At 45.2% G+C, this 25,246-nt stretch overlaps 1 protein-coding gene across 1 annotated transcript; it reads left to right on the top strand.

Annotated features, from left to right (window-relative positions):
• The first annotated feature begins 1,543 nt into the window (after positions 1-1,543).
• Positions 1,544-25,246, top strand: SUCLG1 (succinate-CoA ligase GDP/ADP-forming subunit alpha). The gene is made up of 9 exons (XM_087723959.1): positions 1,544-1,683; positions 5,969-6,072; positions 7,220-7,336; positions 9,697-9,909; positions 13,673-13,730; positions 15,262-15,345; positions 19,588-19,739; positions 22,373-22,561; positions 24,900-25,246. Exons 1-9 carry the CDS (start codon positions 1,632-1,634, stop codon positions 24,924-24,926), a joined length of 996 nt encoding a protein of 331 aa, XP_087580085.1. The 5' UTR covers positions 1,544-1,631; the 3' UTR covers positions 24,927-25,246.

Genomic DNA, 25,246 nt, shown 5'->3' with positions numbered 1-25,246 from the left:
AAGAGAGTAGAATAGAATAGAGAAAAAGAATAGAATAGAAAATAGAAGAGAATAGGAGAATAGAAATAGAAGAGGAGAGAAGAAAGCAAGGTAGAAAAGAGAATAGAGAATAGAATAGAATAGAATAGAATAGAGAAAAAGAGTGGAATAGAAGAGAATAGAAAATAGAAGAGAATAGGAGAATAGAAAGGAGAATAGAATAGGAGAATAGGAGAATAGGCAAGGTATAAGAGAATAGAGAAGAGAGTAGAATAAAAAGAGTAGAATAGAAGAGAATAGAAAATAGAAGAGAATAGGAGAAGAGAAATAGAAGAGAAAAGAAGAAGGCAAGGTAGAATAGAATAGAGAAAAAGAGTAGAATAGAAATAGAAGAAAGTAGAGTAGAATAGAAAATAGATAATGGAGTAGGAGAGAGAATAGAATAGAATAGAATAGAATTCAATTCTACTGTTACTGTGTTTCTCAACTTTGGCAAACTTTAAAATACGTGGACTTCAACTCACAGCATTCCCTAGCCAGCATGGCTTTTGCTAAGGAATTCTGGGAGTTGAAATCCATATCTATTAAAGTTATCTAAAGTTTCAAAATCCTGATCCACGTAGTTCTGTAGGACTTTCTTCTGAGGTCCAATTTTTATGCTCAGCCACGGTTTGCTTTGCGTCAAACCCTAAATCATGGTTTACAAAGCATGAGAGGCGCTGCGTTAGCACCACATCAACCATGGTTTCACCCTGATTTAAGCTTGCAGCAAATACAGCCAGTCCTAGACTTACAACTGTCTGCTTAGTGACCATTTCCCGTTACAACGGCACTGGGAAAAGCGACTTACGACCATGTTTCACACTTACGACCATTGGAGTGTCCTCGTGGTCACGTGATTTCCATTTGGATGCTTGGGAACTGACTCACATTTATGACAGTCGCAGTGTCCCCTGGGTCATCCGATCCCCTTTTGCGACCTTCTGACGAGCAAAGTCAATGGGGAAAAAGAGATTCACTTAACAACCGTGTTACTCATTTAACAACGGCGGGGATTCACTTAACAAAGGTGGCAAGGAAAGTCGTAAAATGGAGCAAAATTCGCTAATTTCTCACTTAGCAACATAAATTTTGGGTTCAATTGTGGTCGTAAGTTGAGGACTACTTGTACACGCAGCGAATGGCACCCTCCACTCGATGCTTAACTCCCGTGCAAAGCGGCTTGAGCTATTTCCGTGCCTGAACTACCTCTCCCACAATCCCTCGCGGCAAGGCTGTGGAGAAGGAGGGGTCCTCTTTCCTAGGCTTAGACACCTAAATGCCTGATTGATTTTCCTCCCCAAGCTCCCACGCCCGGACAAGAAAACGGCCTTCCTCGACAACACACGACTATCCCTATTGTTCTGGATGGCGTTTGGGGAAGGGGAAAAAAAGGACCGAGAGGCTGCTCCTTTCAGGCGCAAAGGAAGCTACCCTCCGCGCGCTCTAAGACGCATGCGCGACGCGGTCGGAGGAGGAGGAGGAGGAGGAGGAAGAAGGAGAAAAAAACCCCGAGGACCCGACCGGAAGAGGCGGACCTTAGCGCCATCCCGCTCCCCCCCCCGCCCCTTGTCATTGGCGGCCCTGCTGGAGGCACCGCAGGGACGGCGGCGATGTCTTGCTGCGGAAGCGGCGCCGGAGGCCTCGGCCGCCTCCTTCTGCTCCGTAAGTGTCTGTCTCTCTCTGTGTGTGTGTTTGTGTGCGTGTGACCGGCCGAACGGGGGGAGGGGAGAGAGACGGCGGGGTCACGTGACATGCCTACATGGCGCCGGCGGGGGATGGGCGGGTCTTCTGAGAGGGACTACAAAGCCCATCATCCCCCCCACGCGGCCATTTCAGGGCGAGGCCGTCTGGGGATGATGGGGGTGGGTGGGAGGGAGGTAGTCAAAAAAAAAAGGCGAGGGAAGGCTAGGCAGAACTTGGCGAGAAAGGGACTACCTCCCCCATCATCCCCAGCCGGCCTCATCCTGGCCGTGGGTCCAGTTAACGTTGGACGACAGCCCTCCAGTCTCCTGCCAGCCTGGCTCCCCCCCTCCTTTTGTCCTGGACTACAACTCCCATTATCCCCAGCTGTCAGGGCTTCTTCTGTGACCCCCTCCTCCTTTTTTCTACTTCCCATCGTTCCCTGCGGCCCAGGGTGAGGGTCGTTTTGGTGGGTAGGATCAAGGTGTCCCATCCAGGAATCTTCTAAAACCAGACCTAAAATCAGAATAAATAAAAATGGAATAAATGAAAGTGGAATAAACAAAAAAAAGGAATCCATAAAAACGGAATAAACGAAAAAGGAATAAATGAAAATGGAATAAACGAAAAAGGAATAAACAAAAATGAAATAAATAAAAACAATCAATAAAAACGTAGTAAATAAACATTGAATAAACGAAAATGGAATAAATGAAAATGAAATAAACAAAAAAGGAATAATCAAAAATGAAATAAATAAAAATGGAATCAATAAAAACGTAGTAAATAAACACAGAATAAATGAAAACGGAATAAATGAAAATGAAATAAATAAAAGTGAGGTCAGTGTAAATCTCTTGTAGGGAACTCCCTGAGCTGTATTTCTGCTAAGAGTTTAGGCAGCTTGTGGGCTACAAGACGGGTGTGGCCTCCTGGCTTTCTTATTGTTACTACGTGGTTATTCTTCTGGAAAGGAACAGACTCTCTCCATTCAGATTAGATCTATCCAGAAGAGTTAAAATTTGGTCCGAGGATTGAAGGCACCTCGTTAAAAAAACAGGTGATGAGTGAGTTCTAGTCCTGCCTTGGCTATGAAAGCTGACTGGGTGACTTTGAGCCAATCACCAGGAGATTGTGAGTTCTAGTCCTGCCTTAACTATGAAAACCGGCTGTTACTTGAGCAAATCACCAGGAGACAGGGAGTTCTAGTCCCGCTTTAGGCACGAATGATGCCACCGTGACTTGAGCCAATTACCAGGAGACAGTGAGTTGTAGTCCTGCCTTAGCTATGAAAGCTGATGGGGTGACTTTGAGCCAATCACCAGGAGATTGTGAGTTCTAGTTCTGCTTCAGCTATGAAAACCGGTTGTTACTTGAGCCAATCACCAGGAGCCAGGGAGTTGTAGTCCTGCCTTAGCTATGAAAGCTGACTGGGTGACTTTGAGCCAATCACCAGGAGACTGTGAGTTCTAGTCCCGCCTTAACTATGAAAGCCAGCTGTTACTTCAGCCAATCACTGGGAGACAATGAGTTCTAGCCTTAGCTATGAAAGCCAGCTGTGAGTTGAACCAATCACCAGGAGACAGTGAGTTCTAGTCCCGCTTTACGCATAAATGATGCAGTGTGACTTGAGCCAATCACCAGGAGTCAGTGAGTTTTAGTCCCACCTTATGCACAAAAGCCACCTGACTTGATTTTGGACCAAACACCAGGGGACTGAATTACACTTCCGCCTTAGCCATGAAAGTTGGTGGGTGACTTTGGGGCAATCACCAGGAGTTGGTGAGTTCTAGTACCGCCTTAGCCTTGAAACCCATTTGGGTAACTGAGCCAGTCATTCACTCAATCTCTCTCAGCCCAACCCACCTCACAGGATTGTTGTTGTGGGGGAAAGAGGAAGTGGAAGGTGTGTGGTTCACAGGCTATTTGTAAAAATAATAAAAGATGGGATATAAATAAATGTTTTTCATTGAGTAAAAGAGTGGATATAGGGGAAGCAGTGGCTGAGACACCGAGCTTGTCGATCAGAAAGGTGGTCAGTTTGGCGGTTCGAATCCCCAGCTCCGCATAACGGAGTGAGCTCCCATGACTTATCCCAGCTTCTGTCAACCTAGCAGTTCGAAAGCACATAAAAATGCAAGTAGAAAAATAGGCACCATCTTTGGTGGGAAGGGAACAGCGTTCCGTGCGCCTTCGGCGTTTAGTCTTTTTTGGGAAAACAGCGGGGATGTTCGTTTGAATCCTGGCAGATCTGTTGTAACCCAAATATCTGCAGAGAACCAGAATTGGATACTTTCACTGCTAGAATTGTGATGAGTTGATATCTGCCCTGTGTGGTCAGCTAGTGTCTGCACGATCCTCACAAAAGTGTGGATTTTTTTGTAGACAGGGCCGGGTACTTGGTAAAAGTAGCAACCTGTAGTAAGATAATTCTGCTTGCAAAGTTCAGCGTGGGCGTTCTTCTGTGCAAACTAGTCGCACTACCCTGGCTCCTTCAAAACATTTTAACTCCTCACCTAATAACTGCAGCAAGACTGTTGGTGGCGCAATACTGGAAGAAGGAAGACTTGCCTACAATCCAAGAATGGACATTGAAAGTCACAAACTTAGCCGAGATGGCTAAAATATCGGCACATCTTAAAGATCACTCAAATGAGAGACATAAACGAGACTGGAAAAAATGGATTGACTATATACAAAATAAATACGGGACCAAGAAATTCCAGTTAGCCTATGCTTAAGATCAGAAATGATTTAAACTGTTCAAAGTTAGTTCAGTAAGAAGAAGCTAAGGTCAATGTAGAATGTCATTAATTTCTTTATTTCTTTTTTCTCAATAGATTTTAGACTGTGTTAGTTAAAAATCCATACCGTGTACGGGTTCTGGGAAGTTGGGGGGTGGGGGTGGAGGGAGGGAGGGGCATACAAAAAAAATTGTACTTCAATGTTTTAATGATTGACGAATGATGAAATATTTGTGTTTTTTAAAAGAAATAAAACCTTTTTCTTAAAAAAAAAACATTTTAACTCCTATTTGTTTGCACATGAAATGCAAGTAGAATTGTCAATCCGTGCAGGAGAATCTCAAGAGTTACATTTGCTCACTTCGCTCTTATCCTGTTCGACCTGCATTCCTCCTCCTCTTCCATAAACAGCAAATGTAATAATAATGCAATATGAAGTTTCAGTTCCTAAGTACTAAGTAGGGCAAAGGTACGAGTCTTAATTGCTCTGTAATCCATTAAAGGAGAGATAACGACTTGCAACAATCATAAGCTTTGGGTGACACCCCAGCATAGCAGAGGTGCCCAGCCTTGGTAACTTTTTAAGACTTGTGGACTTCAACTCCCAGAATTCCCCACCCAGGAAGTCCGCAAGTCTTAAAAGTGGCTAAGGTTAGACATCCTGCAGAATTCTGGGAGTTGAACCAACCTAGAACTAAGGAGGAATTTCCTGACAGTTAGAACAATTAACCAGTGGAGCAACTTGCCTCCGGAAGTTGTGGATGTTCCCATCACTGGAGGTTTTTAAGAAGATGTTGGATAGCCATTTGTCTGAAGTGGCGTAGGGTTTCCTGCCTGCATGGGGTTGGACTAGAAGGTACCTTCCAGCCCTGGTACCTTCCAGCCCTGTTATTCTATTCTGCTTTTTAAAATATATATATATATATATATTAGATTTTTACAACCCCTGGTAAGCCCCAATTATGGGAGGAAGCTAAATGCTTCCATCATCTGTCAATCGGCTCGTCACAAGAGTCCATCACGACAGAAACCCAATATTTTTACTGTTGCCTTTGTTATATTTGTGTTTTTTTTATTTGTGCTGATAAATAAATAAAGGGAGACTAGTATAGATCTATTTCAAGCTATTTAGCTCTCATCAGCTAGCCACACCCTTACTGGGATTTGAACAGACACTGTCTGGTGTGTCTGTTCAACAACACACACTGCCTGGTGTGCCTAGTATGCCATATAGCCCAGGTTCAAATCCCAGTAAGGGTGTGGCTAGCTGATGAGAGCTAAATAGCTTGAAATAGATCTATACTAGTCTCCCTTTATTTATTTATCAGCACAAATAAACACACACACACACACACACACACACACACACACACATATACACACACACACACATACACATAGCAGGGTGTCTTTCCTATAATTTTGAAGGAAGCAGTACAACGCCTCTTAAGCTGCTGAAAATTTGCAGATGCTGTAAATGTTAATAATTTTATCGGTTTTCCCTTTTTTGTTGTTGTTTACAGTGCAGAAGAATGGGGTACGGCACTGTTCCTATTCAGCCACCCGGAAAAACCTGTACATCACTAAAGATACAAAGGTTATTTGTCAAGGTTTCACTGGCAAACAGGTGCGTGCCTGGAATGACCAATTTCTCATACCTTTGCTCATGTTGTAGTCCGGGAGCTTTTGCCCTGCCTTTGCGAGAAGCGTAGAATTCTTTACCAGGGCTTCTTCCTTATTGCAGAGATCAGAAGTACAAGTAGGCCTCTACTGAGAATCAGTTGATTAGCAACAGTTTACAATAGACTCCAAAAAAAGGGGGATTTACGACCCAAATCTGAAGTACTGATGGTCTCTCTGACTCTCTCTTAGACAGACAGACAGACACACACACACACACACACGTCACATAACTGCACTTCATACACATGCTATACACATACACACACGTCTGTCTGTCTATCTATCTCTATCCTCTCTCTCTCCATCCATCCATCCTATCTATCCATCCATTCTCTCTCTCGCTCTCTCTCGCTCTCTCTCCATCCACATTGATCTATCCTATCTCTAACCATTACTTCTCTCTCTATTTATCTCTCTCTCTCTCTCTCTATCCATCCATCCTATCCATCCATTACTTCTCTATTTATCTCTCTCTCTCCAAATCCATCCATCCATCTATCCTATCTCTATCCATCCATTATCTCTATTTATCTCTCTATTTATCTCTCTCTCTCCAAATCCATCCATCCATCTATCCTATCTATATCCATCCATTATCTCTCTCTATTTATCTCTCTATTTATCTCTCTCTCTCCAAATCCATCCATCCATCTATCCTATCTATATCCATCCAGTATGTATGTATGTATGTACCTACCTACCTACCTACCTACCCACCCACCCACCCACCCATCCATCCATCCATCCATCTATTTTTCCATCTTTCTATCCTATCACGTCTACCCTGATTTCTGAGTTGTACTTTTGACAGCTCTGCACACGCACGCACTGAAAACAGGGTCCAGCTGTTCCTCTGCCTCACTGCTGTCTAGCGCTCTCTCTGCCCCCCGATGCAGAGACATCGTCTGAGCTTTCCTCAGCCCCCAGGACTGGACCCTGTTCCTCCCCAACCTCCTCACTGTCCCACTCTCCTGCCAGCTCTGCTGGCGGGCCACAACAGTATGCCGATTAGTGTACACTCAAGGTGACAGTAAAGTTATTCTTAAGTCCATTGAATCGATTGTGGTTTTTGATTGTACCTCCCCACACAGGGCACTTTCCACAGCCAGCAGGCCTTGGAGTACGGCACCAGTTTAGTAGGAGGGATTTCGCCAGGCAAAGGGGGCAAAACCCACTTGGGACTTCCAGTTTTTAATTCCGTCGAGGAGGTAAGAGCCCTGAGCCACCTTATGCCGCGCGCTGTTGGGTCATTTCAATTCCGTTTTGTCACCGTGATGTTTTCCTATGTGGCTGCTTTAAAAAAAAAAAATAGTTGTAAACTTTATCAAGACAGAATGATCAGGCGTTTGAACCCCATCCTGCAAACTCTGTCCAGCTAAGAATGGTTGTGGTAGAAGAGAATATTTGCAGCGCAGGATTGAACTATGGGGTCCTTGATGCTCTCTGAGCTTGGTGGTTTTCTTGCAGACATTTTATTATTACCAAATTAGGTAACACCATCAGGGCTAGAAGAGAGGGGTGGGGTTGCAGAATGGAGAAGAGGAGGAGGAGGAAGAGGACTGTGAGGTCCTCGGTGTTCTCTGAGCTTGGCAGTTTTCTTGCAGATATCTCATGACCATCCTAGGTAACATCAACAGAATGGATGGTTATATTTTTCGTCTGAGTTGATCGGCCATCAACAGGCACATAGAGATAAACAACATCTACATGGCATTCAAAAGAGACAACCATCAATCTAAAAGACAACCTCATCAGCAATCAACTGCCAGATAAGCAATAAAAGGCAAAGGTTCCCCTCGCACATATGTGCTAGTCGTTCCTAACTCTAGGGGGCAGTGCTCATCTCCATTTCAAAGCCGAAGAGCCAGCGCTGTCCGAAGACGTCTCCATGGTCATGTGGCTTGCATGACTCAATGCCGAAGGCACACATGGAACGCTGTTACCTTCCCACCAAAGGTGGTTCCTATTTTTCCACTTGCGTTTTTACATGCTTTCGGACTGCTAGGTTGGCAGAAGCTGGGACAAGTAACGGGAGCTCACTCCGTTATGTGACGCTAGGGCTTCGAAATGCTGAACTTTCTGATCAACAAGCTCAGCATCTTAGCTACTGAGCCATTGTGTCCCTTTAATACTAGACAAACAATCAAATAGTAAACAAGACCCCAATTAAGGAACTACCAACTCAAGCAACCAAGCTAACATTAAACAACAACATAATCAAGGAACCACTTAAAAAAAATCCCCACCAACACTGACAGGGTAAGCCACTAGTGGATAAAAAGACCCTTCTGTCACTGTTGATGTTACCTAGATTGGTAATGAAACGTCTGCAAGAAATGAACTAAGATTGGCGGCCTGTGCATTTGGTGGCTGAAGGTAAAATGCTGTTTTTTTAAAATCTTTAAAGTCCTGAATTTTTTGAAACCAGGTCCTTGGAAAGATAGCTTTCGTCTGCCTAGGCCCTAACTTTTAAATTTCTGAAGTTTTGTTCTCTTTCTTTGATCCCGCACAAACCCCCAGATTGGTGGGAAACAAGGACAGTAGCTCTTTTTTTTGACATGACTTAACTCATCTTCAGATTTTCCTGTCATTTGTAATCTTCAAGCAGATTTTATAAAAATCCATTCCTTTTTTTTTTTGTCTTGGTTTCATTTACTGTGTGTTTCCATTGCAGCTGATTCATTTGTTAATTTGTTCATGGACCTTTTTAAAAAGATAATTGTATGTTTGATACGCTCTGTTAACAACAATAACTTGCATTTTACTTTTTTAAAATAACTAGCCGGTTAGGAATAAAATGGGGAAGAGATGGTGGGAGGGAGTTAAACTGAAATGTAAAGTTTTAAAGGTGTGTGCCAAGAAGGATTTCCAAACAGAGCAAGGAGTGTGTTGTTCAGTCGAAAGTTGTTAGTTTCTCAGGGTGAAAATTCTTGTGGAACCAGTTCCAAAGCAAAAAAGTGGGCAGGGCATCTAATTGTATAATTACATCCTAACTTGGAATTAATGGGATGCGGCGGCTCAGTGGCTAAGACGCTGAGTTTGTCAGTCAGAAAAGTCAGCAGTTTGGCGGTTCGAATCCCTGTAGTGGAGTGAGCTCCCGTGACTCCTCCCAGCTTCTGCCAACCTAGCCGTTCGAAAGCACGTTAAAAAATGCAAGTAGTAAAATAGGAACCACCTTTGGTGGGAAGGGAACAGCGTCCTGTGCGCCTTCGGCGTTGAGTCATGCCGGCCACATGACCACGGAGACGTCTTCGGACAGCACTGGCTCTTCGGCTTTGAAACGGAGATGAGCACCGCCCTCTAGAGTCAGGAACGACTAGCACATATGTGCGAGGTTTTAAACCGACAGTCCCATGAATGTGTGCGTCATTGATCAGCTATTTGCTGGTGGGTCGGTGGCCGAATCTCGCCCAGGGGTCCTTAAGGAAGGTGAGCGAAGGTTGAGCCTTGGGGAAGCCAGGGGTGGAAGAAGGGGAATGCCTAACCACAGCCGTGTTCTTACAGCCTGCCGGATGCCTCCGCTTCAGAGTGATTCTTTTTTTGTAAAAGAAGTGTATTTGGATCTTAGGCTAAAGTAAAAACGGGTGCTACCGCCTCAGCCATATACGTGCCGCCACCCTTCGCTGCCGCTGCCATCAATGAAGCCATTGACGCAGGCATCTCCCTTGTTGTGTGCATTACAGAAGGTATTCCCCAGCAGGACATGGTGCGCGTCAAGCACCGGTTGCTTCGCCAGAACAAGACTCGACTGGTCGGCCCCAATTGCCCGGGAGTCATCAACGTAAGGGCGGGGGGGACTTGGGACGGAGAAGTTGATGGGCTCTTCTTCTTCTCCTTCTCCTTCTCCTCCTCCTCCTTCTTCTTCTTTTTCTTTTTCTTTTTCTTCTGCTTCTTCTGCTTCTTCTGCTTCTTCTCCTCCTTCTCCTCCACCACATCCTCCTCCTCCTGCTTCTTCTCCTTCTCCTTCTTCCCTTTCTTCTTCTTCCTCCTCCTCTTCTTCCTCCTCCTCCTCCTGCTTCTTCTCCTCCTCCTCCTTCTTCTTCTTCTCCTTCTTCTTTTTCTTCTGCTTCTTCTTCTCCTTCTCCTCCTTCTCCACCACCTCCTCCTCCTCCTCCTGCTTCTTCTCCTTCTCCTTCTTCCCTTTCTTCTTCTTCTTCCTCCTCCTCTTCTTCCTCCTCCTCCTCCTGCTTCTTCTCCTCCTCCTCCTCCTTCTTCTCCTTCTTCTTCTCCTTCTTCTTTTTCTTCTGCTTCTTCTTCTCCTTCTCCTCCTTCTCCACCACCTCCTCCTCCTCCTCCTGCTTCTTCTCCTTCTTCCCTTTCTTCTTCTTCCTCCTCCTCCTCTTCTTCTTCCTCCTCCTCCTCCTGCTTCTTCTCCTCCTTCTTCTTCGCCTTCTTCTTCTTCCTCTTCCTCCTCCTCCTCCTTCTTCTCCTTCTTCTTCTTCCTCTTCCTCTTCCTCCTCCTTCTCCTCCTTCTCCTCCTTCTCCTTCTTCTTCTTCTTCTTCTGCTTCTTCCTCCTCCTCCTCCTCCTCCTCCTCCTCCTCCTCCTCCTCCTCCTCCTCCTCCTCCTCCTCCTCCTCCTCCTCCTCCTCCTCCTCCTCCTCCCTCTTCTTCTTCACCCAAAGGGTTCTGTGCCATGAGATGGGTAGCCTAAGGCCAGTTTAAGGGAGGTAGTAAAAGCGTTGGGAGTAAGTAGTCCGTTCTCAGTAGTGGGATCGTGAAGGTTGACTTCATATCTCCCTCTCTTCTCTCCACCCTTTTCCTGCACTTATTCCCTCTTCTCCCTCTGCTTCTCCCTCCTTACCTCCTCTCACAGTGTCCTCACCTCCCCTGGCCTTTCCCTGCTCTCCTCTCCACCCTGTTCTCCTCTCTCCTTCTCCGTCTCCTTTCCTGTCTCCTCCCCACCTCTACTGCCCTCCTTTCCCCTTCCCACTTTCCTCCACTCTTTTCCCCTTCTCCTTTGCTTCCCCTTCTCGCCCTTCTTCCCTCTCCTTTACCATCTCCACCTCTCCTCACCTTGTTCTGTCCTGCCCTTTCCCTGCCCTCCTCTCCCCTTCTCCCTCTCCCCTCCCCATCTCGCCCTGCCTTCTCCTCCTTTCCCGAGTTTTTTCCCTTCCTCCTTTCGTTCCCCTTCTGTCCTCTCCCTCCCCTCCTCTGTCTCCCTCCTCTCCTCGCCTTGTCTTGCCCTCTCCTCCTCTCCCCTCCTCTCCCCTTCCCATTTTCCTCCCCTCTCCTTCGCCTTCTCTCCCTCCCTCCCCTCTTCTCCTTCCTCTCCTCCTCCCTCCCCACCTCTCCTCGCCTTGTCCTCCCCTGGCCTTCTCTCCCCTTCCCACTTTCCTCTCCCCTCCCTCTCTGTTTCCTGTCTCCTCCCCTCCTCTGTCCTCCCCTCCTGTCCTCCCCTCCTCCCTCCTTCTCTCTCCTGTCTCTCCCCCCCACATGCTCCCGCTATCTTGCTGCAGTCAAATGCGTCCCCATGCCTCAGATCATTCAGCCCCTTATACCTTTTCATGTAGGGTTGAGGCTATGAGGCTAAAAAGAAGGGTATCCCATGGAAGCTGTCTTGAACTGGAGGGAAAAAATATATAATATAAATCTTTGGATAATAAAAACTCTAACCGGATCTTTGCCATTATCCTTAGTGACTGAATTGATTCCACCTCTTACCTTCAGCTAGTTTAGCGTTGGCGTCAGTGGTGGGATTCCAAATCTTTTCCTAATGGTTGTATGACTGTGTGTGCCCGCCCGCCTAACGCACTTTGCGCCCACACGCAGCACTCAAAGGCTGTCCTCGGTGTCAGCACGGGTGAGCTGAGCTGTTTTTTTAGCTCAGCTGTGGCGCGGCAATCCACTCTGCCACACGAATCAGCTGAGCTAAAAAAAACCTAGATAGTATAGGACAGGGAACAGCGGGGTGGGAGGGCGGGGCCAACCAGAGGTGACATTTGCTGCTTCTCCGAACTACTCAAAATTTCCGCTAACAGTTTGCCCGAACCGGCTGAATCCCACCTCTGATTTGGGTAAGGCATGGAGAAACATACCATATTTTTCAGAGTATAAGACGCTCCAAAGTATAAGACGCACCTAGCTTTTGGGGAGGAAAACAAGGGGAAAAAATCTGCTTCTGCCTCCCAGCACTTTGCCTCCTTCCAACAAACAGCAAACAGCACAGACGATATACACTGTTTGTAGTGTTACATTTTAGACTATACTTGAACAGATGCTGTTAAAAATTGATGTGACTTTCTGGAAGTATACGTTATTCTCTGCTTTTTAAAAGAAGATACAATCGCACTAGGTCTTCTTCAGATCATTTATTTTAAAAAGCTTCTTCATTTTGTCAAGTTGTCTAGAACAATAATAAAGCAGTCTTTAAAAAATAAGTCTAACAATTTGGGTTCCACCACAAAACCGCGTTCGACTAAACGGCGCTCGACGAAACCGCGTAGCTGACGTCATCAGGAGGGCGACAACAGCGCGGAGACAGAAGCACGCTGTAAATGCTAAACCTAAAATTAACACCTAAACCTAAACCTAATCCTAAACCTAACCCTAAACCTAATCCTAACCCTTAACCTAACCCTAACCCTTAACCTAACCCTAAACTTAACCCTAACCCTAACCCTAAACCTAACCCTTACCTTAACTTGAATCGGCTTGCTTTCAAAGCGCTATTTAAAGCGCCCTTCTTTCTCCGCGCTCGCTGTTGTCGCCCTGTTGATGACGTCAGCGACGCGGTTTAATCGGGCGCGGCTTACTCGAGCGCGGTTTTGACGGGTCACGAATAATTTGAACATTCTATAGGCATTTATAGTTATTGACTTACCTCCTTGCAGCAAACAGCCTGATTAGCACAAGAATGAAAAATCTGCTTCTGCCTCCCAGCAATTTGCCTCGTGGAGCAAACAGCAAGTTTCACTTTCAGTTTAAGCCGGCCTCCCGATCATCAGCTGTTTCAGGCAGCAGGGATTGCCATAGCCTATTGCAACCTCCGCAAGCCCCATTTTCCCCGTTTGCTGCAAGGAGGTAAATTGTTGGGAGGCAGAGGCCAAAGGGTGATGCACGGGGTGGGGGTACATTCAGTTTATTAGATGCACCCAAATTTTCACCCTCTTTTAGGGGGGAAAGGTGAGTCTTATACTCCGAAAAATACAGTAAATTCAAAAATCCACTTCGCTCACAGATTCTCATTTGTTTCTCCTGAGGCAACGAAGATGGAGGATGTTTAGAAGCCATCGTATTCCCCAAGCTGTGCTTTGGGACCTCCTTCCTCGTTTTATAGTGAGGACGTTCATGAAAATAAACCTTTTTTTAAAAAAAAAGCAAGCTTGATTAGCGCCACTTACTGACAGTCCGCGACAAACCAGTTTGGAAGTCAAGTTTTGTAGCAAATGCCTAGGAAACCCTGTCCATTCTGAATCCTTACAGAAAGAGGCTTTGCATTTCTAGAACACGCCTAGATACTTTTCATAGGTTAACTTTCGCAACAGGTTTAAAAAGACACCTAAATCCGATCTGATCATGTTTTGGGGCTCTGTTTTGTTTTTAGCCTGGAGAATGTAAAATTGGTATCATGCCTGGCCACATTCACAAGAAGGGAAGAATCGGTAAGTTCTGGGGGAAAAAAAATTAATATGATACTTTTCTTAAAAGTGTCCTTGCTCTGTTGCACAACCTTGTACTTTTGAATTAATGTCCGTATCTTTAAAAGTGCATGTGGATAAGGTCTATGTAAATGAAACTCTAGATCACTCTATAAAGCCTTAGTAAGGCCACACCTAGAGGACTGCATCCAGTTTTGGTCACCACACTATAAAAAAAGATGTGGAGACTCTAGAACAGTGGTTCTCAACCTTCCTATAGAGCCGAAGTGGCGCAGTGGGTAGGGTGCAGTACTGCAGGCCACTTCAGCTGACTGCTAGTTCAGCAGTTCAGCGGTTCAAATCTCATCGGTTCAGGATTGACTCAGCCTTCCATCCTTCCGAGGTGGGTAAAATGAGGACCCAGATTGTGGGGGCGATATGCTGACTCTGTAAACCGCTTAGAGAGGGCTGAAAGCCCTATGAAGCAGTATATAAGTCTAACTGCTATTGCTATTGCTATTCCTAATGCCGCGACTCTTTAATACAGTTCCACATGTTGTGGTGACCCCCAACCATAAAATTGCTGTCTCGGTTCCTAAGACCATCGAAAATATGTGTTTTCCGATGGTCTTAGGCGACCCCTGTGAAAGGGTGGTTCGACCCCCACAGGGGGTCCCGACCACAGGTTGAGAACCACTGCTCTAGAAAGAGTGCAGAGAAGAGCAACCAAAATAATTAGGGGACTGGAGGCTTAAACATACGATGAACGGTTGCAGGAACTGGACATGGCTAGTCTAGTGAAGAGAAGAACCAGGGGAGACAGGATAGCAGTCTTCCAATATCTGAGGGGCTGCCATAGAGAGGAAAGGGTCAAGGTATTCTCCAAAGCACCTTAAGGCCAGAGAAGGAATAATGGATGGAAACTCAACAAAGAGAGATTCAACCTGGGAGTAAGGAGGAATTTCTTGACAGTGAGAACAATCAACCCATGGAACAGAAATTGCCCTCGGAAGTTGTGGGAGCTTCATCACTGGAGGCTTTCAGAGACCGGATTTCCATTGGTCAGAAATGGTGTAGGCTCTCCTGCTAGGGTGGGGGGTTGGACTAGATGACCTACAAGGCCCCTTCCAACTCTCCTATTCCCCTTGCATTTTCATTGCAATCCTTAAAATCCACGATACAGCAGTTTTATGCCGCGCAGACAGATATTCCTCAACTTAGGGCCGGTCGCTTAACTCTGAAATAGGCAAAAAAAATTACTTACCACCTGTCCTCAGAGTTACGACTGCCACGCCATCCCTACGGTCGCATGATCTCATTTCAGGTGCTTGGCACTCTTGTTCGCGCTTACGGCCGTTTGCCCAAATGTTCTGCCCTTATGGGATCACCTTTGATAATCTCCGCTGGTGTCCCCAGAAATTGTATACACGAGGAAATTGCGCAAGAATAGTTCTGAAATTGTTCAGCTCATCCTTTGCATCGTAGGGACAGTGAAAGCAACCATCGTACTCGATAACTTCATTCTCCCGTCTTTTTTTTTTTTTTACTTTTACAGGTATTGTATCCAGATCTGGCACTTTGACTTATGAAGCCGTCCATCAAACAACTCAAGTCGGATTGGGGCAGTCCTTCTGTGTTGGTGGGTTTGAAAAAAGGCTCAGTTCATGCGTAAGACCACACACATATGATTGTAGAAACTACATAGACACGCTTCCCCTCTCCCCTTCTCTCTCTCTTCTCTTATAAAGAATTTTTTTTTATTTTTGAATAAACACAAACAGACAAAACACACAGAAAAACCTCCCACAAAACCATCTTCCATTACAAATTGTAGAGAGAGTGTCGATTGGTTACAAAAACTTCCGTGCATCCCTTCCATAGTCATCACCTACAATTCATATCAAATCATATCAGCCGAGGTGGCGCAGTGGTTAAATGCAGCACTGCAGGCTACTTCAGCTGACTGCAGTTCAGCAGTTGGGCGGTTCAAATCTCACCGGCTCAGGGTTGACTCAGCCTTCCATCCTTCCGAGGTGGGTGAAATGAGGACCCGGATTGTTGTTGGGGGTAATATGCTGACTCTGTAAACCGCTTAGAGAGGGCTGAAAGCTCTATGAAGCAGTATATAAGTCTAACTGCTATTGCTATATATTTTAAATCAAATATATTTATATATATATTACTATCATCATACCTCAACCTTCATTTGACTATAATTGCTTTTACGTCCTTTTATATAAAATATTCCAGATTTAAAGCAAAACCACTTAATGGCATTCCATTAGCTCTTCCCAATATCATCCAGTAACGTTACATCTTTATAACATGTTCTAAATAAAAATTGGTTATATTCAATAACAAGAGTTTCTAAACCTGCTTTCGTAGTCACCATTTGCAATTTATATCAAATTTCCTCTTATCAAACTAATACATATATATAGAGCCGAGGTGGCACAGTGGTTAAATGCAGCACTGCAGGCTACTTCAGCTGACTGCAGTTCGGAGGTTCAAATCTCACCGGCTCAGGGTTGACTCAGCCTTCCATCCTTTTGAGGTGGGTAAAATGAGAACCTGGATTGTTGTTGGGGGCTATATGCTGACTCTGTAAACCACTTAGAGGGGGCTGAAAGCCCTATGAAGCAGTATATAAGTCTAACTGCTATTGCTATGCATTATTATAATTATCAATTATTTAACTGAAACCATTATCACTTCATTTTATACGTAATGCTCTAAATTTAACTAAATTTGACTTAATTTTTTATTATAAGCTTTCATTACATCAACCTGTGTCTTTCCAGTAATAGTGCAGTCTTATGTCTCTTGCCATTTGTGGCATTAGTATTCTGGTTATTTCCTTACTAAGTTTTGTATGGACTTCTCTTCGCAACTTGTTGCCTATCTTGTATAAGCTCGGAACCCTCCATCTGCTTCTTCGATCAGCTTATCTTTGGTTATCACTAGTGCTTCTGACAAAATGTTATAGGGATTTAACAGAAGAAGAGAGTCGCAAGGGACCCTGGAGGTCTTCTAGTCCAACCCTCTGCTCAGGCAGGAAACCCTATACCATTTCAGACAAATGATTATCCACTCTCTTCTTAAAAATCCACCAGTGTTGGAGCATTCACAACTTGTGGAGGGAAGCTGTTCCACTGATTAATTGTTCTAATCAGAAGTGGTATTCAGCCGGTTCGGTCCACCCACCCATCCTGGCTCCAAAACCTCCTATGTAGCCTTGTTTTCGACGTTGTGTGCATGCCTCGTGTGAGAGCAAAGCGCGTGCGTGGAAGGCCGCACACATGCGTGGAAGGCACACCCTCCCATTCGCGAACCAGTTGTAAACCTAGGTGAATCCCACCGCTGGTTCTCACGGCCAGGAAATTTCTCCTTAGTTCCATGTTGCTTTTCTCCTTGATTAGATTCCACCCATTGCTTCATATTCTGCCTTCCTGTGCTGAAACGTGAACTTTGCAATTCCTCTGTGTGTAACCTGCTACTCTGCAAAATAGCCCATGGGGGAAAGAGATGATATTATAGCTGCCTTCTATTTATAGGACAGCAAAGGCAGCCCTTTTACCATATGAAACATACTCCCTGACATTCCTCAGGGTGGTGGTAAGACAGAGAATAGGCTCTCAAATGTCCACGTAAGGCAGTCAGTAAAAGGTTTAGCAAAGCCCCCAGTTATATTGTAATGAGTTTTGCAATTCCAGGCAGAGTCTTCCAGATCCCCCCTTGGTCGAGGTGTGAAGTTAATCTATGCATGGTTACTGTATTTTTCGGAGTATAAGGCACACCGAGGTTTTGAAGAGGCAAATTTTTAAAAAAGTGTTTGCATTTTTTGGGAAAACGGGTCCTTTATTATTATTATTATTATTATTATTATTATTATTATTATTATTATTATTATATTATTATTATTATTATTATTATTATTATTATTATTATTATTATTATTATTATTATTAAAGGGCATGAATTGCCTTTAGGAGGCTTGTAGAGAGCTGCTGGGGAGTGGGGTGGGGGCAAAATTGAGCAAAAAATGGCCCATTTTTTCACTCATTTCTGCCCTCCCCAGCCCCATGGAGCTCTCTGGAAGCCTCCTGAAGGCTCTGCACAGCTGTTTTATTGAAGGGGGTGGGGTTTTGGGAAGAAAAATATGCTGTATTCAGTGTATAAGACGCACCCAGATTTTCAGCCTCTTTTTTGAGGGAAAAAGGTGCGTCTTATACTCTGAAAAATACGGTACGTTCTCTAAGTAAATTGTCAGCCGGGGAACCTTTTGAGTACTTCATTACTAATTACTAATCCAATATTCATTGGGCTGTGAAAAGAGTGAAATCTTTATTCTATACCAGGGGTGGGTTCCGGCTGCCGCTACTGCCAGTTCGCTCAGACGCGCCCCGCGCGCACATGCGCAGTGCCACAAAAATTGCTCTGCGCATGCGCAGAAGTCAAAAACAAGATGGCGCTGCCGATGGCGCTGCCGAGAGAACCAGTTCAGTAGCGTGGCAGGTCTGGGTCACTGATGGTTCCAGTGACCCAGGCCACCAAGTTATTGCTGGTTCAGCCGAACCGGTCCAAACTGATAAGAGCCCACCTCTGTTCTATATTTCTTCTGTTTTCCTTTTGAGTCCCATTCTGTTTCAATTCTGGCCAGATTTTAAAATTGGGCCATGTTCCTATACACAGAAATTAACAAATTAACAAGAGTTGGAAGGGATCTTGAAGGTCGTCTAGTCCATCCCCCTTCCCCCCTCCCCAAAGCAGGAGACCTTACAGCATTTCTGACAGTGGCAGTCCAGTCTCTTGAAAGCTTCCAGGAATGAAGCTCCCACAACTTCTGAAGGCTCTGGTTGTACAGCCTTGTTGTAGCCCTATTGTAGATGTTTTCTCCTTGCTACAAAGAGCTGTGGAACAACAATTACCACGGCTATTAAGTGAATCTGCAGTTGTTCAGTTAGTAACATGGTTGTGAAGTGAACCCGGCTTTTGTTGTGACCCGCCAGTGGCAGCAGCAACAAATTTGACAGTGGGGAAGTTGGGGAGGAAGATGGGCCAGTCCTGGAGTCTCGGGAAGGCTCTGATGAGGGCTCTGTGTCAGAGGCAGAGAGGTGGACAGAGCCGTATGCCAGTTATCAGCTGCCTTCGGAGTCAGACATCAGTGAGGCAGAAGAACAGCTGGAGCCTGTTCCCAGTGTGCGGATGCGCAGAGTTGCCAGAGGAAGGGAACAGCTAAAGAACAGGGGTCAACTTGGAAGTAAGGCCACAGGTGAACGATGAACGTCCCCTCCCAGAGGAAATAAAAGAGGAGCGAAAGGGGAGTGGAGTTTGCAGGAGACCATTAGTTTAATTAATTGGCCTGTAACTCTCTGAGACTCCTTGCCAAGTTTTGCAGACATCAACCTGGCAGCTCTCCAAGCCAGATAAGGTCTGTGACTGTAAATCCTCCCTTGAAAGACTTGGCTGGATGTGGATGAGCAGAATTCACAGTATGTTAATAAAAGGGTTTTTTGTTGGGACAAGGAGTTTGTTTCAGGCTCTTGGGAAGACTCGGTCAGAACAGTCTATGTTGGTTTTCAGTCAAAATGATTGTAAGTGTGGAAAACAGAAGTCCCTTTTTCCAATCCCGTCGTAATTTCAAACAGTCACTTAACGAACTTGTAAACCGAGGCCTATCCATGTTTATATTTTGCCCAAACCAGATGGATTGGTAATTTCTTGCAAAAACAGCAATTGAAAAATCAACGGTTATTTAACGCTAAATCCTTTTTAGCACCTTTACAAGAGTTGATCTTTAACAGAAAGGAAACTTCAGCGGCTGCCGAATGCATAATGTCGCCCCTTCGTGGGTTTTTAATTCAGTTTTGTTTTCTTACAGGGATTGGAGGAGATCCCTTTAACGGGACAAATTTTATTGACTGCCTGGATGTCTTCCTGAAGGACCCCCACACTAGCGGGATCATATTGATAGGGGAGATTGGTGGGAATGCCGAGGAAGATGCCGCCGACTTCCTGAAGCAAAATAACACTGTAAGTGGGAATGTTCCAGGAAATGTTCTGACTTGAGGTGGAAACTTTCTGGTTTTGGAAAAGGAGGCAGGGGGGGGGGGGAATTGCTCGTTTAAAAGCTCTCTAGAGCCATTGGATTGCCTCCAAATATGTCTTTTTCCATTCAGGGAGATTTTTATACACTTCTATAGAAGGATTTCTGAAAAAGATGAAATTCAAACTGAAAATCTGCTTTCTTGGACCTAGTTTTCCAGAGAATAAGAAGGCAGTCTTTCCTTATCTCCTCCTTTAGTGAGGTTGATTTCCTTCCCTCTCCTCGCCTCGTCTCTCCTTTCTTCTTTCCTTTTCTCTCCTCTCCTTTCCCCTTTCCTTTCCTTTCCTCTTTCCTTTCCTCTCCTTCCCTTTTTCCTTTCCTTTCCTCTTTCCTTTCCTCTCCTTCCCTTCCCTTTTTCCTTTCCTTTCCTCTTTCCTTTCCTCTCCTTCCCTTCCCTTTTTCCTTTCCTTTCCTCTTTCCTTTCCCCTCCTTCCCTTCCCTTTTTCCTTTCCTCTTTCCTTTCCTCTCCTTCCCCTTTTCCTTTCCTTTCCTCTTTCCTTTCCTCTCCTTCCCTTTTTCCTTTCCTCTCCTTCCCTTTTTCCTTTCCTTTCCTCTTTCCTTTCCTCTCCTTCCCTTTTTCCTTTCCTTTCCTCTTTCCTTTCCTCTCCTTCCCTTCCCTTTTTCCTTTCCTTTACCCCATCTGATTTTATTTTCCCTGCCAACTCTGCTTTTCGTTGTGTGTCATTTTTGCATTTTAAGTGTTTTTAACAAGTTATTAAAACCATTCAGAGTTGCCGCAGATCAGATACCATATACGCTTAATCTATTGTTATTACGCAGTCAGCCAGAAAACTTTCCTTTTAGTTCTGTCGTTAAGGTTTTAACATTATCTCTCTATCTCTAGCTTGCCTATTTGTTTGTTTGTTTATTAAGAAAATTTATATGGCCGCCCAACTCCGCCAATTCCAGGTGACGTACAAAGATAAAACCCCAGTTAAAAAAAAAAAACCCAAAACCAACAAACTCCAGGTCCTCTGGTGACAAAAATCAGACAATCCCTTTGATGGCCTCTAGATCCCTCTAGAGTTCCCAGGCTCATTGGCAGAACCATGAACTCAGGGCCTTGTGAAAGAGTGTCAAAGTTGGGGCCCATCTTATCTCCTCAGGGATGACGTTCCATCAGAAGGGAGCCACCACAGAGAAGGCCCTGCTTCTTGGCCCCTCTGGACGGGCTTCCTTAAGAGAAGATATCCGTAGCATTCCCTTCAATGGTGGGATTTTACCGGTTTAACAACTGGTTCGGTGATTGCGTGTGTGCACAGTTTTGAGAAAACGTACCTTGCGCATTACTGCTGGGGAGGAAAACAGCTGAGGCGCGGCAATCCACTCTGCCGCACAACTCAGCTAAGAGGATATAGTGCATTTTTCGGAGTATAAGACGCATCTTTTTCCCTCAAAAATGAGGCTGAAAATCTGGGTGCGTCTTATACACCGAATACAGCATTTTTGGCCTCCTGAAACCCCACCCCTTCACCAAAATGGCTGTGCAGAGCCTTTGGGAGGCTTTCAGAGAGCTCCTGGGGGCTGGGGAGGGCAGAAATGAGTGAAAAAATGGGCTATTTTTTGCTCATTTTGCTCCTCAGCCCTCAGGAGTACTCTACAAGCCTCCTAAAGGCTATTCATGCCCTTTTTTGGACAAAAAATGAGCCCGTTTTTGCAAAAGACGGGCCTTTTTTTGCTCGTTTTTGCCCTACCCCCCCAGGAGCACTCTACAATCCTCCTAAAGGCTATTCATTCACTTTTTTGGGGGGGGGGGGAAACGGGCCGTTTTTGGGAGGTCTGTAGAGTGCAAAAACTTTTTTTTTTTAATTTGCCTCTTCAAAATCTTGGTGCGTCTTATACCCTGGTGTGTCTTATACTCTGAAAAATCCAGTAGGTCAGTAAAACAGCAAGGGCCGGTGGGTGGTGATCGTTAGAACCACCGATTTGCCTGAGCAGGTCTGAAACGGTAGAATCCCACCCCTGATCTCCTGCCTCCCTGCTCTGGTGCGCCAGGTAGATAAAGACTGGGAAAAGACAGCCCTTCAAATCACCTGAACTCCAAGCCACGTTAGAGCATCAGCTTAAATTAAATGCTCCTTCAGCTATTCTCTCCTGCAGGTTTTATCATGGCTCGGCTGCTCCATCTTTGCTGTCCCCTGTCTTACCTTTAAAAAGACAGAGGGAATCGTTAGCTAAAACAGTCCAAAATTCTGCATATGGCGCGTGTATATTTGGGGAGCTGTTGTTCTATCAACAGCACTACTTTGGGGCTCAGTTGGAACTCGGCACCGTTTAGGGGGCTACCCAATGCCTGGTTCTGCCTTCGAATAAGTCCAGCAAAAGCTTTTTTCTGTCTTCGCAGCTTAACTTTTATGGAGTTTTCACAACCGGCTTGTGCTCAGCACGGCAGTTCTGCTCCAGTTTTCTTGGTCTCCCAAACTCCCAAGTTCCTTCTCTGAGAGCTTAGATGCATCCTTTATTCTCTGACCGCGCTGTTAAATTAATCTCCCCAGGCCCATTGTATTTCTGCTTGGCTTTCTGAAATGTGCCTCTCTCTCTTTTTTTTTTTCCTTCGCAGGGTCCGAACGCCAAACCTGTGGTCTCATTTATAGCCGGAGTCACTGCTCCTCCAGGCAGGAGAATGGGCCACGCAGGAGCCATCATTGCCGGTGGGAAAGGTGGGGCCAAAGAGAAGATTGCAGCCCTGCAGAATGCCGGGGTCGTTGTCAGTATGTCTCCCGCCCAGCTGGGGTCCACGATGTACAAGGTGAGCCAGTCGGTCCTTGGAAAATTTGGGTAAAGAAGGGTGCTTTATTTGAGGGGGTCCGGACAGAACCCGAATCTTGGCCACTGTGGAGTCTGCTCTACTTCTTTCTTAGGTGGTGGTGGTGGGGGGAATGGAGAGATTTGGAAGTGTGTATTCCAGCCCTTATTCAATCCTGCAGTGTGGCTTCTCTGACCTAGCTCACATTTCAGGTTTCTCGCGAGGTTAAAGTGAGGCAATTGTTACTTGCCAGGCTGAGACGGACCTATGAATGGAGAGACGGATCGATGATAAGTAGATAGATGATAGGGAGGGAGAGAATAAATAGGTAGATGGTAGGTAGGTAGGTAGGTAGGTAGGTAGGTAGGTAGGTAGGTAGGTAGGTAGATAGATAGATAGATAGATAGATAGATAGATAGATAGATAGATAGATAGAGTGGATGAGAAAAAGGAGAGAGAGAGTCAGATGAGAGAGAGAGAATAGATGGATGAGAGAGAGGAGAGAGAGAGATGATAGAAGATAGATAGATAGATGATAGATAGATAGATAGATAGATAGATACATACATACATACATACATACATACATACATACATACATACATTAGGTGGATGAGAGAAAGAGGAGAGAGTCAGATGAGAGAGAATAGATGGATATGAGAGAGAGATGATAGATAGATGATAGATAAATAGGTGGATGAGAGAGGAGAGAGAGAGAGTCAGATGAGAGAGAATAGATGGATGAGAGAGAGAGGACAAAGAGTAGATAGATAGATAGATAGATAGATAGATAGATAGATAGATAGATAGATAGATAGATAAGGTGGGTGAGAGAAAGAGGAGAGAGATGAGAGAGAATAGATGGATGAGAGAGAGAGGATAGAGAGAGATGATGGATGGATAGATAGATAGATAATAAATAGGTGGATGAGGAAGAGAGGAGAGAGAGTCAGCTGAGAGAGAGAGAATAGATGGATGAGAGAGAGAGGAGAGATAGAGAGAAAGAGATGAGATAGGCAATAAATAGATGGGTGAGAGAGAGGATAGCAAGAGAGATGATAGATAATTAGGTGGATGAGAGAGAGAGGATAGATAGATAGATAGATAGATAGATAGATAGATAGATAGATAGATAGATAGATAGATAGATGATAAGATAAGACAAGACAGACAGACATGTTACCCATTTATGTTATTTTATTGTTAGCTGCCCTTAGAGCAGACAATAAAGGGAAATTTTACAGAATTACATTAACCAGGCTGTGCAGCTTATGGAAAGTCGCTGTAGCCCTCTGGATCAGTTAACGATCCACATTTGCCAGCCTCTGTCTCCCGCAGTTATACTCACCTGCCTTCTTATGGGGTCAGAGCATTTTAACAAGGTGCTGTTTGCACGCCAGGCCAGGCAGAGGCAGTCTGGGACAAAGAAGAGAAATGGGAACGGAAGACGATTGGGAGGAATTTGTTGCAGCTTCGGCTGCTGTACCTGTGTCAGAAGCGCTGAGGCGCTTCCAGTGTTGTGATCTGAGAGCAGAGCTGGTGGCAGACTCGGACGATGAGGAGGTTGGGGAGGAGCTTGGGCCAGTCCTGGAGTCTGGCGAAGGCTCTGATGGATATTCTGTGTCGGATGCAAAGATAGAGCCGGTACCATCCGACATTTCCCAGCCACCTTTGGAGGCTGATATGAGTGAGGAGGAAGAACAGCTGTGGCCTGATCCAGATGCACATATGTGCAAAGCAGTTAGGACAGGTGAACAACCGAGGACAAGGAGTTGACTTGGGAAGCAAAGCACAAGTGGACGTTGAATAGTCCCTCCTTGGCTGGGGAATAAATAGAAGGAAAGGGGAGTAGTGGTCGTAGGAGACAACAGTTGGTATTTCTGAAAACTTTGCTCATTGTAGTTTGTGCCACAAAGACTGCTTAATTTGCAGCCTTTCGGCTGGGAGCTCACGGCCTGGCAATTATTGCAAGGAACTGATAAGGTTTGTACTGCAGTTAACTCCTTGAAGGACTCTTGGCCGGACTTTTCGGTGGGTGAATGCAATTAATTCACAAGAGGGGTTTTTCGCGAGAAGAAGTCTGTTTCTTGCTTCTGCCTAAGGCTGGTTCAAAACATCCGGGTTGAAAGGATTAGCCAGTGAAATCACCGTTGCTCGGGGGATGCCCAGCTCCGTTCATGCTCCTGGCAGGAGAATGGAGCAAAGGGTGGGAGCTCACCCCACCTGTTGACAACACTCAGGTCTCGAACGCGAGCTTGCAAACCTGAACCCAGCAGCCTAACCCCTGTTTACCCCTTGGTTAAAAACTTCCCTTTTCTCTTTTTTTCCCTTAACCCTCCAGGAGTTTGAGAAGAGGAAAATGCTATGAGAAAAGAATCTTTAAAACGGTCGGGATGCCAATGCAAATAAAATAAAAATAAAATAAATCACACACTCTTCACTTCCCTCCAGCACGCCCTGTATTCTCCGCGTACTCCTGTTCATTTGTCGGAATACAGCAGCGCTCCGTCTTCACAAAGTCAAAATTTTAACGCCGCCAGGGTTGATTTTGGTGGGTTCTTTGATTTCATACGTGATTGTGCATCTATCGTCAATAAATCAATCTACTACTACGGAAATCCAATTCTTTGAACCATGGATGCCCGGTACCCGTTTTCCTTGCATTACCTAAACGGGGGATTTAGGGGG

The sequence above is a fragment of the Thamnophis sirtalis genome, unplaced genomic scaffold, assembly GCF_051295495.1.
Source record: "Thamnophis sirtalis isolate CommonGarterSnake01/CBP01778 unplaced genomic scaffold, rThaSir2_p1.2 scaffold_10, whole genome shotgun sequence".
NCBI classification, from domain to species: Eukaryota; Metazoa; Chordata; class Lepidosauria; order Squamata; family Natricidae; genus Thamnophis; species Thamnophis sirtalis.
The sequence above is the reverse complement of the archived record's forward strand: the minus strand, read 5'-3'. Positions and strand labels throughout refer to the sequence as shown.